General features: G+C 45.5%; 1 protein-coding gene across 1 annotated transcript in view; it reads left to right on the top strand.

Annotated features, from left to right (window-relative positions):
* The window catches only part of plxna2 (plexin A2), a 195,692-nt gene that overhangs the window by 151,598 nt on the left and 29,010 nt on the right, over nucleotides 1-15,084 (top strand). The window contains exons 22-25 of the mRNA XM_085782734.1: nucleotides 7,902-7,968; nucleotides 9,074-9,220; nucleotides 10,978-11,137; nucleotides 13,419-13,522. Of these exons, the coding sequence (XP_085638860.1) occupies nucleotides 7,902-7,968; nucleotides 9,074-9,220; nucleotides 10,978-11,137; nucleotides 13,419-13,522 (478 nt within the window). The remainder of the gene's footprint in view (nucleotides 1-7,901; nucleotides 7,969-9,073; nucleotides 9,221-10,977; nucleotides 11,138-13,418; nucleotides 13,523-15,084) is intronic.

Here is a 15,084-nt window from a genome sequence, read left to right as displayed (position 1 = left end):
TCTGCTTTGTTGCCATTTTCACATTCACTTGTCTTTTCTATTGGCTCTTCTCACTCTATTATCTCATATAATAGGATAGTGAAATGCTTGCTATTCTGCTGGCTGAGACCCCCCTCTGTTTTCTGGTATTAATGAACGCTTCTTACAGACAGCATGTAAGCAGATCCTTGTGTTTCTTGTTTTTTTTTTGTTTTTTTTTATCCGTCTGGGCTCAGCCTGTGATTGAAATATTACTCTAACGAACTGAAGCGATGCGTCGGAGTCCACTGTGCTCGTCAGGAGATCAGTGGAGGCAGATATCACTCGGAAAGTACTTCTGAATGAATCATGAGTGAGCTTACAGTCCCTGGGCAAAGTTAACACGGCTATAGGATCGAGCCGACACATAGGAAGGAGCTCCAGGTCGCCCACCACACTTCCTGACTTCATTTATATTACAGCGAGTTGAAAGTGCATCCTCGAGACAAGCCTGAGCGAGAGTAAAGAGCTTTGCTTCTCTCACCGTCCCGCTGTCATTGAATGCCTCCCTCCAGAGAGGGGAGCATGTCCACACAGCCGGCACGCTCGACCTTTTAAAGAGAAAACCATAATTTGCAACAAGCGCAACAGACAAAGATACAAAAATAGCTCCATCTGTCACAGTGTTTTAACCATGTTGTCCTCACAGTCCCTCGGTGACCTGCAGCGGTAATCAAAGTTTCATGTGTACAACCGAACCAAATGGCTGTTTAGTAAAGGATCGGGTCTGTACGTCTGTCACTGTCAGCAAAATCCATGGAAATGGTGAAAACCAACAAAGCATTAGTCCGTCTCCCAGCACTTTCCACAACTCACAAACTTTCATTTTATCTCCTCAAAACCCATGGGTGCTGTGGTTTTTAGCAAAGTCGTCCTCCAACAGGAATACATTTTTTGAGTGTTTCCTGCAGCATGACGGAGCATCGAGGGGGGGGTCAACTCTTAAGTAAACCACTGTGTCCATGTTCCTTATGATGGAGGAGCTCATGATGCAGTCCTGCCTGTGGCTCATTTGTGTGTTTTTTTAAAGTTTGGGGTCAGTGATTGGAAAGTATGAGAACCTTATGCTATAGTCATAGCAGTAGGTTCGTTACCTTTATTTGTCGGTGCAAGCTATTTTTAGAACAGCGGAGCAGAGCCGTGAGCTGCTCAGAGCTACGCTACGGAGGCTAATGGGATTTCTTGGTTTCCCTCATCAAACTCATCAAATACACAATCCAACAACTCCAGGCAGCTCTGCTCTGCCCTTCTAAAAACAGCTTGCACCGACAATTAAAGGTAACAAACCTACTCCTAAAACTAGACAGGGATTGTAGGGATTATGGCTCAATTTGGGTCAATTTGCCAAAATGTTGAACTATCCCTTTAATACAATGTCAGTTTTAGTCTTTTTTATGAGACTTGATGGAAGGAAGGCCAGAATAATAGCAGGCTGATGCTGTTATCCAAATGTAAACAAAGGATTACAAACAAGATTAGAAGCGTCTGTCCGTCTCTAACTGATTGACAGCTCTATTAACACCAGGACTGACTCCAGACAACAGAGTAATTGTCTTTGTTTACCAAGAGGAGGGTTTCTCTTCAGTCTGTACTGTATCTACTAGTGTCTGGTGTGCAGTGTAAGACAGTGTGTAGGTGTAGTAGGTAGTAGGTACACTGTGTGCATGCCCGTGGCGAACAGGGAGGTTCTGACATAACAGCAGCACATTGTGGCTGCTCCAGAGAAGCTAAAGCGTCCTTAATTATTGAGCCCTGTTCCTGCAGCGAGGAGATGGAGGAGCATGCCATCACTAACCACAGCACAGAGGGGGGGAGGAACAGGAGGGAGGAAGAGAGAGAAAGAGGGAGAGAGAGGATTCAGAAGAAGCAGAGTTGCAGATACTAATAAACATTTTAATTCGGCAGATTAAACGCAGCCTCTGAACGCTTGTTCAACTTACAGTACGTGGGCAGCACGTTAAAGATGCTGCATGTTAACTCCCTCTGATGCCTCTCGCATCTCTGTATGCCCCCGTCATACCTTTTCTCTTCTGTATTCCTCTCACACATACACACTCTCTCTCTTAAGGCAGATTATCTCCTGATAGTATTTTTTTTTTCATATTTGAGTGTTTAATTGCTGATGTGCTATCTCTACCTTACCGCGGAGTGATAATATTAGATTAACTTGTATCAGTCCACTGTCACCAAACTCTTTGCTCGATAAAAAGTCCTAAATATAGACATAGTTGCAGTCATTTTTAGATGTTTGATAAGGATGAGCCAGGTTCTGGTTCTGCAGGACTGAACAACCTTCCTCCTCCTCACTCGTCGTCATGCAGAGATCTGATGGGTGCATTTGCTGACACTGGATTTGATTCGTATAGCGCCTAATGTGCTTACAGTTAGTTCATAAATATGCAACAGGGATGTACCGTGACATTTCTGCTCCCTCTCCCCTGAAACGAGCTGAATGGGCTGAAGTGGTGAATCACAGGAAGAAGACACGGATGCAAGATGGGAAAACAAATCAGCATCATTTATTTGACAAACTGGTTACCTACGTAATGGGTTACGAATGGTTACTGCAGCATTATGGGCTGCTTGTGTTTGAATGCCAGGGGGCAGTTTTGCACAGGGGCGTGACTAGGATGTCATCTGTGGGTGGGCATTTGGATAATTTGGGTGGGCAGCAGCAAACATGTTGGGAGGTAGCAGGCTTTAAAGAGGAACTATGCAAGATGTGTACCTTAATTAAACTGCTTTGGAGTAATTGTGATGGTTGAATGACTTGAATGACCTAGCGTCCTTTGGCGTGTCCCAGATCTCTTCTTGCAAGAAACATGGAGTGTTTTACAGCACTACGACACAAACACACCCTATTATCCATAATTGATATATAGTAACATTCCCCACCTTGGAGGACATTTCTCCACGGATTGAAAACGGCATGCAAACAAATGCACATGCGAGTTGTTACGACAGTGAAAATATTTACTCTGAAACTGTAGAGGGAGCTCCACTGAGAAAAAAACGACCAACATGAAACATGCAACTCGCAAAACATGCAAACTCGACTGTGAAACCATACAAGAGTACAAATACGACTTATAACTAGGGAAAAGAGCAAACAAGAATCAAAGGTATAAACAGTTTGATTTGGATGGCTGAGGATCTTGTGATTCACTAAACCGTGTCTCTACCACATGTGTGAAGAACCGCTGTGGTTTGGCGCTAATGTAAAGGAGGAGCACAGCCACACCTTCAAAATGGCCGACAGGAAAGCAGAGCATGTTTTGATAACAAAATTATTATTGCCCACCCCAGCCCACCTCTAGACACGCCCCTGGTTTTGCATCATGTTGCGCCGTCGTCGCTCTGTGGATCAGGCTCAGCTAAGTGCTGGATCCCATTCCCCCATCCATCAAACCAGTGAAAACAAATCATAGCAGTGTTTCTGCCTTCATGCAGCAGAGATGTAATAATGATAATAATAATATCCCCAGTCAGTTAAAGTCCTAGAATCGAGGTTTTTTGAAGGGTGCGCACTCGTGCTCCTCGGAGGTGCCTCGTTCAAAGACGCTCCGCTCTCCTCGGTATTTACAGCTTTTCAGAAGCTTCACACTTTCTTTGTCTTGATAAGAGAAAGATTTTTTAGCTCGCAGACACTTACGCTCTCCTAAAAGCTCTTTGAAAGAGATATGTAAGCGTCTGATTCCCTCACTCCGTGGTGTGCTAAGTGGAAGCAATGCTGCACCTCTTGTTGTTTGTATTGTATTTCTCACCATTAGTGAAATATTTCTTCTTTTTCTTCTTCTTCTGCTGCTGCTCTGACCTCATCTCATCACATCTGTGGTCACTTCGCAGCATCGTCCTCTTTCTATCCGTCCATTATTATAGAAACTCTTATAGTGTTTGATGACCCCCGCCCACCAGAACATCCCGGAACAGTTAACCACATCATCTATTTTCTTTCTTTTTTTTGTCATTAAGCTCTATTCTCCGTTCTCTCTCCATCATCCTCTTAAGTTTTGCACACAGCAACTCCCTTCACTGCGTTTCTCTCTTTATAATGTTCTTTTAATGGAATCACAGAACATTGCTTCTATCACCTTGAGACTTTTCAATCTTGTATTATTTTTCTCCTCAGCGTTTTTGTAATGAGATTTCCGCCCATGCAGAGCAATGGAGTACAGCGTTATTAAGAGAGCCAGTATTGTGTTTGGCATTAGTTTCATTGAAAGACATTCCACCGCCTGCTAATATAGCCTCCCCTCCACCCCGGCTGCCATTAGGAGACTAGAAATGGGAGGGGTGGGGGTGGTTTGTGTGTGTGTTGGGGGGGTACAAGGCTCCCTTCTTAAACACTATGTGGGATAATGAAATCCTGATGTTCATTAATGAAACTCAATTAATAGAGAGAAGGAAGTGGAGGCAGATGAGGAGGAGGAGGAGGAGGAGGAGGACAAAAAGGAAAGGAGAAGAAGGAGAACAAAGTGCGTCTTAACCCCCCCACCCCACCCCTCGCCCCCTCCGCCATTCAAAAGGAAGGATATTAAGGGAGGGGGGGAGTCAGCAGCACAGCCCCCGCACAAAAGGCATTATTTGACTTCCTTCTTCGGGACTTGCTGAGCTTATTAAAATGCTTAATAGGTTCCATTAACTTCTAACACACTCAAGTCTCTCACTAGTTGGGAGGGGCGCATGGTAAAGAGAGAAGGGGGGAGAGGTGGGAGGGAAGGAGGGAGGGAGGGGGCAATTACAGAGGGATTTGGGGGGTTTTGTCCATAAAGAAAACACAATATATTTAGGTTTATCCAGCGTGAAAGTCGAGCCGCCGGCGCTCAAACCCGCTCCTTATTATGAATGTTTGAATGAAGACTTGAATGTGAGCGCTGTTCGTGTTTCTTCCTTTTTATTTACGTACGTACGTTGTATACAGAGGCCTGTGTGTTTGTGTACTGTATGTCGGGATGACACAGAGGAGAGAGGCACAGAGCTTCTGCATGTATCTGCACACAACAGGAGCTTTCCTCCGTTTCCACTGATGTTTACTTTCCCTCATCCTGTCGCGGAAACTGGGTGAACTAATCTACATCTTCCCCTCCTCCTCCTCCTCCTCCTCCTCCTCCTCCTCCTCCTCCTCCTCCTCCCCATGCTGGCACATGGCTGTCACCCGGCTCTCTCTCTCTCTCCTCTCGGTGAGCTGCCAATAAAGCCGACCGGCAGCCATGAAGCGTCGCTCTCGGAGGAGTCGTTCTGCAGATCATCATTCACAAAAAAACAAAATCTAACCTCCGCCACGACCGTCGTCCGTCCTGCAGCTGAACACGTCGTCCTCTATTATTCTGCATGCGAAACAGAGTCTCTCACTCTTATAGATAGATCTCAATTTAATGAGACACAAAGAGTGACTGACACTTCTTCCCCCGGTCTCAGTGACTAAAACGTTCTAACCACCCCTGGCTCATACAATTCATCTGGGACTTGCCGCTGCTGCCGCTGCTGCTGCTGCTGCTGCTTGCTTCAGTCGCACACACTCTTGCTTATAGCCCTCAAACACGACTTAACGCAATTATCTCCATAATAGTCATAATCTCCCTTTAGGTCCATTCAGAGCCTGAATAGGTATAATCATCCCCAGCACTATTTAGCTCTGAGGAGACGAAAGCCTTCCAGCTTGTCTTTAATACCTGGCTGCTTCAATTCTTGCTAATCCCTGGTTCGGCACACAGTGTTGTAAGGCCGCTCCATCATATCCACCAGAGTAATCACAGTAATTTCCTGCTACATTAAGAGGGTCATTTTTTTTTTTTTTTTTTTTTGCCTCCCTGCCACCACCACCACCACCAATAATACATTGCTGTTTGATTTGGCAGCGCTCATGTACAAGCTGATGGGGGAGTGATCATTTTGCAGCCAGGTGACAATCACAAGCTGTCACACTCTTGCAAACAGCAGCTCAGTCTGTGTGGGGCACTTCACCGTGGCATGTTAACTTGTGATTAGCGAGTGTTGTGGAGCTGTGGTGGAGCTAGCGGGAGTAATGACAGTGATAATGGTGGGGACCAAAAGCTTGGCTGCTAGGAGGAAAAATCCATTTCCAATCCAAAGCAGCTTGGTACTGCTGCTTTTTCAAATCACTTTTTTTCTTCTTCTTTTTTTAAAGGGATAGTTCAACATTTTGGCAAATTGGCCCAATGCCATAATTGCTATAATCATAGCAGTAGGTTTGTTACCTTTATTTGTCGGTGCAAGCTATTTTTAGAACGGCGGAGCAGAGCCGCGAGCTGCTCAGAGCTACGCTATGGAGGCTAATGGGATTTATTGGTTTCCCTCATCAAATACACAATCCAACAACTCCAAAACGCTCTGGTGAACAAGTTGTGACCTGCACATTCACCACGCTATGAGATAATAGCAGAACGTTTGTTGTGACGGAGGTAAATTCATGCAAAACCGTTCCGTTATTATCTCATAGCGTGGTGAATGTGCAGGTCACAACTTGTCCACAAGAGCATTTTGGAGTTGTTGGATTGTGTATTTGATGAGTTTGATGAGGGAAACCAAGAAATCCCATTAGCCTCCGTAGCGTAGCTCTGAGCAGCTCGCGGCTCTGCTCCGCCGTTCTAAAAACAGCTTGCACCGACAATTAAAGGTAACGGACCTACTGCTATGACTATAGCGATTATGGCAATGGGCCAATTTGCCAAAATGTTGAACTATCCCTTTAACTCAGTCGGTACACACACACACACACAGGCCGGTGTGTGTGTGTGTGTTTGTGCAGCAGTCAAACGGAGGAGGTGAAAGAGCAGGGCAGCAGCGTTTTTACAAGTCGAGGGAGCTTGTTGCTATTCACCTCAGGTGCTCGTCCACATGAGTTGCGCAGAACTAACCCTTTCATCTGTGTTTCATGCTTGTTAACTATTCCCACCTGGCTGTTTGGTATTCTTTTCTTTTCTCTTCTCTCTTCTCTTTTTTTTATTTTTTTATTTTTTTAAGTCAAACTTCTGTTTCTCTACTGTTCCATGATGGTGCTAATGAGGCAGATGGGGGGATGTTAGTCTGCCATTCAGAGGGCGATATGAGTAGAGATCATAAAAGAGGTGTACACACACACACACATACAGTATATATGTACACACACACATACACACAACCCTCTTCTGCGCTCTGTGGTAGAAATAGTGAAGAGGTCATTGCACACTCGTGTGTGTTTTCATGCCCAATCAAGCCCAGCAGTGTGATGTACCTCCACATGTGATTGACTAGGGAGGTGGAGATGGTGGGTGTGTGTTGGTGTGTGTGTGCTTGTGTCTGTGTGTGTGTGTGTGTGTGTGTGTGTGTGTGTGTGTGTGTGTGTGTGTGTGTGGTAGGGTATGATGGGGTGGGGGTGGGGGGGTCTTAGACGACAGGAAATGAGAGGAGAAGAGATGGTTTTGGCTGTGATCAGACATTACCAGGCTGTGACAGCACTCGTCTCTCTCAACAGCTGAGGCTTGTCACAGCTGCTGATGCCCTGCTGTGTTCAACCACACGTGAATACACACACACACGTGCACACACACATGCACACACACATCCATGCATTCTCGAGTCACACACACACTCAACACACAGATGCCCTCTCTCTGCTCTGCTCGCTCACTGTGACACACAAAGTGTTGCAGGCGGTACACAAGCAAAAAAAAAAAACCAGCGGCAAAGATGCACCCACCCAGGACGCAGAGATAACCTCCCTGAAGTCGTGCTCGTAACCTCATGAATTATGGAGCATCTCCACTATCTGAAAGTTGTTGGTTTTTTGGGTTTTTTTTTTTTTACTGCTATATCAAGAAAAAAAGAAAAAGAAATGAGTGAATTCTGTTTCTCTTGTGTTTTTTTTCCCCATGTAATTTCAGAACGGAGTCAGTTGCGGAGAAGATGCTCACAAACTGGTTCGCGTTCCTCCTTCACAAATTCCTCAAGGTGAGTGCAACAAGCAACACTTACACAAGCTATGTGTATCTTACATATCTTTCTAAATTAAAAGTTAGTAGTTTGGTTTTAGTTTATAGCAGGACAGCGTGCAGTGACATTGATTATTCAAAGAAATAAAAAGATGGCTTTTTTTTTTTTTTTAAGGGACATTGTGTAACTTCTCCTGTTATCTATTCACAAAAATCGATTAATTCGTTCAAAAGTATGTTTTTCATTAACAAAGTGAAGTGTTCCGGTAAGCTCTGAATTTGCCGTTCATATCATTCATATCTACATGGAGCGGGTAAGCTCGGTGCTGGCTGCCATGTGGTGTCGCCATGTTTTTATGTTGAGTGGCAGCGTGACGGTAGGAAACCACGGAAACTCACCGGAGACACCGGAGCTGTCGGCTCAGGTCGAGGTGGCGTCTGTGAAAAGTCACCGCGGTAACGCAGTGAGGAGGAATGGAGCGTTACATTGATGCTGCATTCACGTGCAGCCGGGAAGACGGCCGTCGGTAACAAACCAGATGTCATTCACGTGTATTGATTTGCCTCGTGCTGACGGACCACTTGTTTACATAGAGGCTTGTTTTTGCTGTTACAGCCGTCGTCCGTCTTCCGTCTGCCCAATTTCACGTGAATGCAGCATGAAAAATACGATTGAGTTGCTTTGCGATATACAACCGCAACGCTAGATGGGAGTAATTCCTACACAATGTACCTTTAAAGAAAAAAAACTAACCCTAAAAAACAGGAGGTCCACACTGCATGATGCGTTCAATCCGACAAGTTTCCGCTACAGTTTCCTTGTGGAGGTACATTAAATACACGAAACTCACATTTAGAAAATCTACATGAGCACAGTAATGTTCAGAGCATTCAGAATAATTTCAATACGTCTGACTTCACGTAAAGTGCTCGTATTGTAAACACAGGTGCATAATGCATTACATCTAACAATGCATTACACTTAACAAGTTTCTGCAACAGTTTCCTGTCGCAGAAACTGTAAGTGTTATTACACGTTATTAGATATGTGGAGTATGTGAGTGTAAAGGTGTTTCTCAGTTTTGATGTTCTCTCCTGTGAATATCTTGTGTGTGTGTGTGCAGGAGTGTGCTGGGGAGCCTCTCTTCATGCTGTACTGCGCCATCAAGCAGCAGATGGAGAAGGGGCCCATCGATGCCATCACTGGAGAGGCCCGCTACTCCCTGAGTGAAGACAAGCTCATCCGCCAGCAGATTGAGTACAAAACCCTGGTACGTCACACTCCACCAAGCACACTAGGAGACACACAATGTACACACAACAAACACACAGGTGGACACACACATGGTGCACGACACAGGGAGCTGTCGACTCAGATATGACTTGGTTTTTAGTTAAAATGGTGCAACACAATTTATTGATCACCCTCATGTTTCAGAGCCTCTAGATTCTCACCAGTCCAACAGCTATGATCTTAAATAGATGATGCTCCACACATCTAGACTATCCTATATTGGAAAAACATCTCATTTATTAAAAAAGGGAGTAAGTGAACATAAATGAACTAGTATGATTTCCCAGTAGCAGTGCACCAATCATACTAGACAGATATTGTGTTTCATTGCTTTGTATTTATTTATTCATGCTCTTTATTCTTTTAATCAATGTCTGCTGCTGCAACACTGGGAAATGTTTTACCATGGTGGGACTAATAAAGGAATATCATACCATATCTTATCTTATCTTGTTTTAGTGATGTTAAAGGGATAGTTCAACATTTTGGCAAATTGGCCCATTGCCATAATCTCTATAGTTTTAGCAGTAGGTTCGTTACCTTTAATTGTCGGTGCAAGCTATTTTTAGAACGGTAGAGCAGAGCCGCAAGCTGCTCAGAGCTACGCTACGGAGGCTAATGGGATTTCTTGGTTTCCCTCATCAAACTCATCAAATGCACAATCCAACAACTCCAAAACGCTCTGGTGGACAAGTTCTGACCTGCACATTCACCACGCTATGAGATAATAATAGAGGTGACATGGATGGAGCAGTAAACTGGATATTTAATTTGCAAACACCGTCCCCTCAAAAGAACGGATGAGATCCCATCATCAGCTGCATCATCACGCTCTAAATAATTTAGGGACTTTATAGATAATTTAATGGCGACACATAAAAAACCAATAAGTTAATATGATGACATACTGTGAAAGCTGCATAGCTGATGTTTGTATTTAAATTTTTTCTCCTCCATTTAAACACAAAACCCGTCTCCTAATTTAACATGACAGTGTACGGATGGAGCATTATATATTTACGTTGGAGGTTGTACAGTAAGAATGACATGAACTGTGATACTAAACAGGAGCAGTGTGCAGGATAACCCTCTGTCCAAAGCACCTGCATGTCAGATAATTGGACGTGTGAATATCTTCATTGAGTTCAGTTAAAATGACACATGTAGTAATATTTCTGCTCATTGTGTCGTTAGTTTTTTCAACATGAACCATTATTTTAAGGAGACGGAGCTGTGTCTGCTGCGCCTGGCTTCCTCCTTCCTGCACGGGAAGGAAATTAACTAATGTCCCCACAGGCCCCAGTGTTGGTCCATCATCAGGGTTGGTGGCTCTGGAAATTGGGACACATCAAACAGACACACCCTCCACACACACACACACACATACATGCACAGAGAGGAAAAATCCACTCACACAGCCAGCATGTGACATGACAATGCTCTGATTGCTCTGACTGGGAATTTGGCTCATTACGTGCTAATACCCCGGCAGAGCTGGAAATTGGTGTCCCGCCGAAGGTGTGAAATTAGATTTTGGGATGCCAGCGAAAGCGGAAATGGTTTCTCAAAGCTCCTGCCATGCTCCAAGGAGACTCTAATGAGGGTGAAGCTTCAAGCTGTACCCAAGTCTGAGCAGTAACAGGACACCTCCAGCTCCTCTGCTTCTTTCTTTATTCCCCTCTGTGATTTTTTCTCTCTCTTGTTCTTCCCCCTTTTTTTCTTTGCACAATCCAGATCCTGAACTGTGTGAACCCAGACAACGAGAACAGTCCTGAGATCCCGGTGAAGGTGCTGAACTGCGACACCATCACACAAGTGAAGGAGAAGATACTGGATGCCGTTTACAAGAACATGCCCTATTCGCAGCGGCCACGCGCCGTCGACATGGACCTCGGTACGTCATCGTGGACACGCCCACACACACACACACACACACATGCATGCAGTCCAGACACTCACAGATGCAGTTGGCAGGTGGAGGGTCCTTCATACTCACAGATTAATGTATCAGTGAGAGAAAACCTCGCCATGTGTACAGATTATCAGCGCATTAGTGTGATAAAAACTGTGTTCCAGCAGCACAGCCAGACAGCCAGCCTCGCCGCTCCGCTGCCAGGCCTTCTATCAAACCCACCGCCTGACTGACTGACTGACGGCGTTGTGCTGCACCCGCCGTCTGGCTGCTTCTCCCGGCATTGTAGTGCCAGTAAAGACAGACAAGAGTAGATTGAGACAGTGTGTGTGTGTCTGTGTGTGTGTGTGTTGTTGCGTCTGTGACGTGGCGAGCTGGCTGGCTGACCCAGGTAAGAGCTGACAGACGGAGCTCGCCAGACTCCACTCCCACGCAGTCTGCCACTTCCATCCTCGCATGTACCGTACCTTACCTCCCGGCGCCCTGTCCCTCTCACTTCCCTTTCACTTCATATGAGTGAGGAGAACAAAAGCCCCCCCCACTCCCACTCCCACTCCCTCTTCCTCCTCTGCTTCCTGCATATCAGCCCATCATCCGTCACTCTACAATATGACTCTCTGTCCATCCTCCATCCTCCCTCTGCTTCTCCTTCAAGATAATTGAGAGAGTGCATCTGTGTCTGAATGTGTCCGTGTGTGGGTTTTTTTTTTATATTATTGTTATTATTTTTTGGTTGTGTTTTTCCGCAGAGCTGAGTGTAGGTTAGACGGTCGGAGGATGTTGTGCCAGGCTCAGATATCATGTGGTCACCTGGCAAAGGCACGAAGTAATAAAACCCAGTCAACAGAGAAGAAAATCAATGATCACTCCCAGCATGAGAGTCACAATGGCTGTCCACTTTCCCATCAGAGCCCTTATTATCATTTCATTACCCCGCAACAAGCCGCCAGCCGCTGCCCTCAGTCAGCCCCGCTTATAGCCTCCACCTGTTTCCCCTCTTTTCTTTTCTTTTCTTTTCTCCATTTGAAAGGAGGTGATTTCTCCACAGATCGCTTTTCCATCCTGTCTCGTCTGCTTTTTTTTTGTGCTTTTTCTTGTCTTTTTCTGACCCTGACGGGCCCAACTGCTGCGTATGCTAATGCCGGCGCCGTCTCCACGACACAAGTACCAATTAAAGCCTGCAGCCCTGCCTGCGTATATCTTGGAATTGTTCATGTGTAATGTTTAATTAAGATGCGTGTCAATCCCAAGTCGGTTTTAGAGGAGCACACGCACAAGAGAGTCGGCTGTTGATATCTACTCATTTGGGTAATGTGTGTGGAGAGCTCTCTATGGGAGCTGAGTTGCGTAGGGCGACGTCCCAGCGACTGAAAGGGAAAAAATGAGGTTTGAAAGAAAAGCGCTTTAATGGTTTTGTTTTGCGTTACGCTTATCTTAGCGCGGTTCATGCAAAGGTAACTGATTGTGAAAGCATTTCAATCAGCGAAGGTAAATAACAGGAACAAAAGACGAGGAGATGGAGTTTACACTGAGGAAACAGAAGAAACAGAAGAAACACTTTGGTGCTTCGATTCCTCAATCTGTGTTTTGTCTCATTTTATTCTTGTGGCATTTTGTCGGCACTTTAATAAAATGCTACTGGGGGTTGACATCCAACTTTTCCAATAACCTGTGAAGTCTAGGTGCAGATCTAGAGCTGGATGTAACAGCTGTGCGTCATCTCACCACAATATTACACTTTACTTACATCTTAAAGGGGATATATTATGGAAATATCACTTTTTGAAGGCTTTTTAACATATATTTGGGTGTTTGTCTTGCCTTCCGGCCTCCAAAATGTGAGAATTGCCTAAGAAAAATCTGTAATATTGGCTCCCTAGGTTGAAATCCATGTGGTTTTATGAGCTGTTCCCTCAGTTGTCTTCTAATGATGTAACTAGGTTTCAAATTTGCATAATACCACCCCTACCTGGGACCGGTAGAAGGGGCGGGGCAAGCAGATAGATATATACATATATATATATATACATACAGACAGATATGTCTTTAAGACACCAGGGAACTATTTTAATTCATGGAAAGAGGGCATAATATGTCTCCTTTAATTCAGAGCACACACGCGGTCCATCTTAAACACATGACGGTTTTCATGTTTAGATGTGAAATACATATCATCACCTCACAAACCGCAGCCTTTGATGTGTCATTTGCATGTGCGGTTGCATCTGACAGTTTGTGTGTGTGTGTGTTTGTGTATCCTCAGAGTGGCGCCAGGGGCGAATGGCTCGCGTGGTGCTGCAGGATGAAGACATCACCACCAAGATAGAGAACGACTGGAAGAGACTCAACACTCTCATGCACTACCAGGTAAATACACACAACACGCTTTGGTGAAATGTTTTCCTTAATTAACTCTCAAACTTCCACTATTTTTAAAAAAATATTTTTTTAAACCCACCAAAAAGGCTCATTTCACTTTCACTTTTCCTGCTGCAGCTTTTATTATGGAAATGGAGCCGCACACCTTTGCCCAAAAACTTTGATGTTTCCTGCTCTTGACTTTTAGGCAGCCCAATTTTCAGCTCCTCATTTGCATGTAATCCAAGTGACTCGCAGAATAGAGGACAATTACTGTACAGGTGGCGGGGGAGATGAACTCTTAACATCTCAGCCGACACTTCTCCCTCCTCCCCGGAGAGAAGCAGCAGCTCAAGTCAGCAGGACGCACTCTATCTCTCTCTCTCTTTCTACGCCGGAAACAATTAGTCTGGCCGCGGCTGCCTGCCTCTGTCTCTTCACATGTAACACCCTGATTCACACCTCACAATTTAAAGGCCCATGGGCTCACCTGTCCCCCCCCCCCCTTCTCTCCTCCTGCTGTTAAACAGAGAGAAAAGTGTTGGAAAGCTGAGAACAAGAAGAGTTTTGAATTTTTCAGGAGACTTTATGGCTTGTTGAAATTGTAAATCTAAAAAAAAAAAAAGGAAAAGGGAGAGCGAGAGCGAGAGGGAGAGGAGGAAGTCAGAGGTAAGTGATGCAGAGGAATAAAAGCAGAAGAGGAAGAAGAATGAGGAGGAGGCAGCCGTCTCCACAGGTCATGAATCTTTCTCCGCTCGTGCTCGTCCGTCTCTCATTAATCAGCCATCTGCTTGAGGACGGCCTGAGTCTGGATCCTGGTCCTATACCTGGTGGAGGATGGAGGGTTGGAGGGTTGGAGGGTTGGGACTGTGAGTGTGACTGTGGTGCAGCTGTGGCCTCCTGCAGAAGACCGGGGTTGGAGGACGAGGCCTGGCAAGGCTGGAGCCCTCACGTTGGGGGGTTGAGCCTGAACTCCGGCCCCCGGCAGAGCCAGCAGAATAATTTAACAGATGTAGGAGTCATTAGAAGACGGGTCTCGCCGCAGTGTCCTTCACACAGGACCTGGCGCCACGCAGCGTCTCTCCCCTTCGTCCCTCACCTTCACCGTCTCCACTTCCTCTTCACATTTCTGCTTTGTTTACTTCTTTCTCAACTTTTTTTTTTCTTTTCCTTCTCTTTTGGTTTAATTTCCTCCCCCCTCTCCCTTTCTTCCTGCTTTTGCTCTGAGCACCTCTTCTCCTCTGGTCTCTGCAGAGCTTTAATCCTTGATGAAGCGGTGCAGCATGTTTGCTTCCACACCACAATGGGCTCTTCTGTTGTCTTTTTTTTCTTTTCTTCTTTCTTTTCTTCTTCTTCTTCTTCTTCTTCTTCTCCTCGCTATTGCATCGCTGCCTGTCTGCCATCGTTAGCCAAGGGAGACGCTACAGGGCACAACGCACACGTGTGGCCGCTTCACTTACTCACTTGCTCAATCGCAGATCTGACGCCGGCTATTGATCACGGATCTGAGGGACCGCGCGCCGAACGCAAGGCCCGACGGTGTGCGTGACTTCAGAGGAGACGCAGGCGGG

Source organism: Trachurus japonicus, chromosome 7 (assembly GCF_045865225.1).
Source record: "Trachurus japonicus isolate A0001 chromosome 7, Traja_1.0".
Lineage (NCBI taxonomy): Eukaryota > Metazoa > Chordata > Actinopteri > Carangiformes > Carangidae > Trachurus > Trachurus japonicus.
The sequence above is the reverse complement of the archived record's forward strand: the minus strand, read 5'-3'. Positions and strand labels throughout refer to the sequence as shown.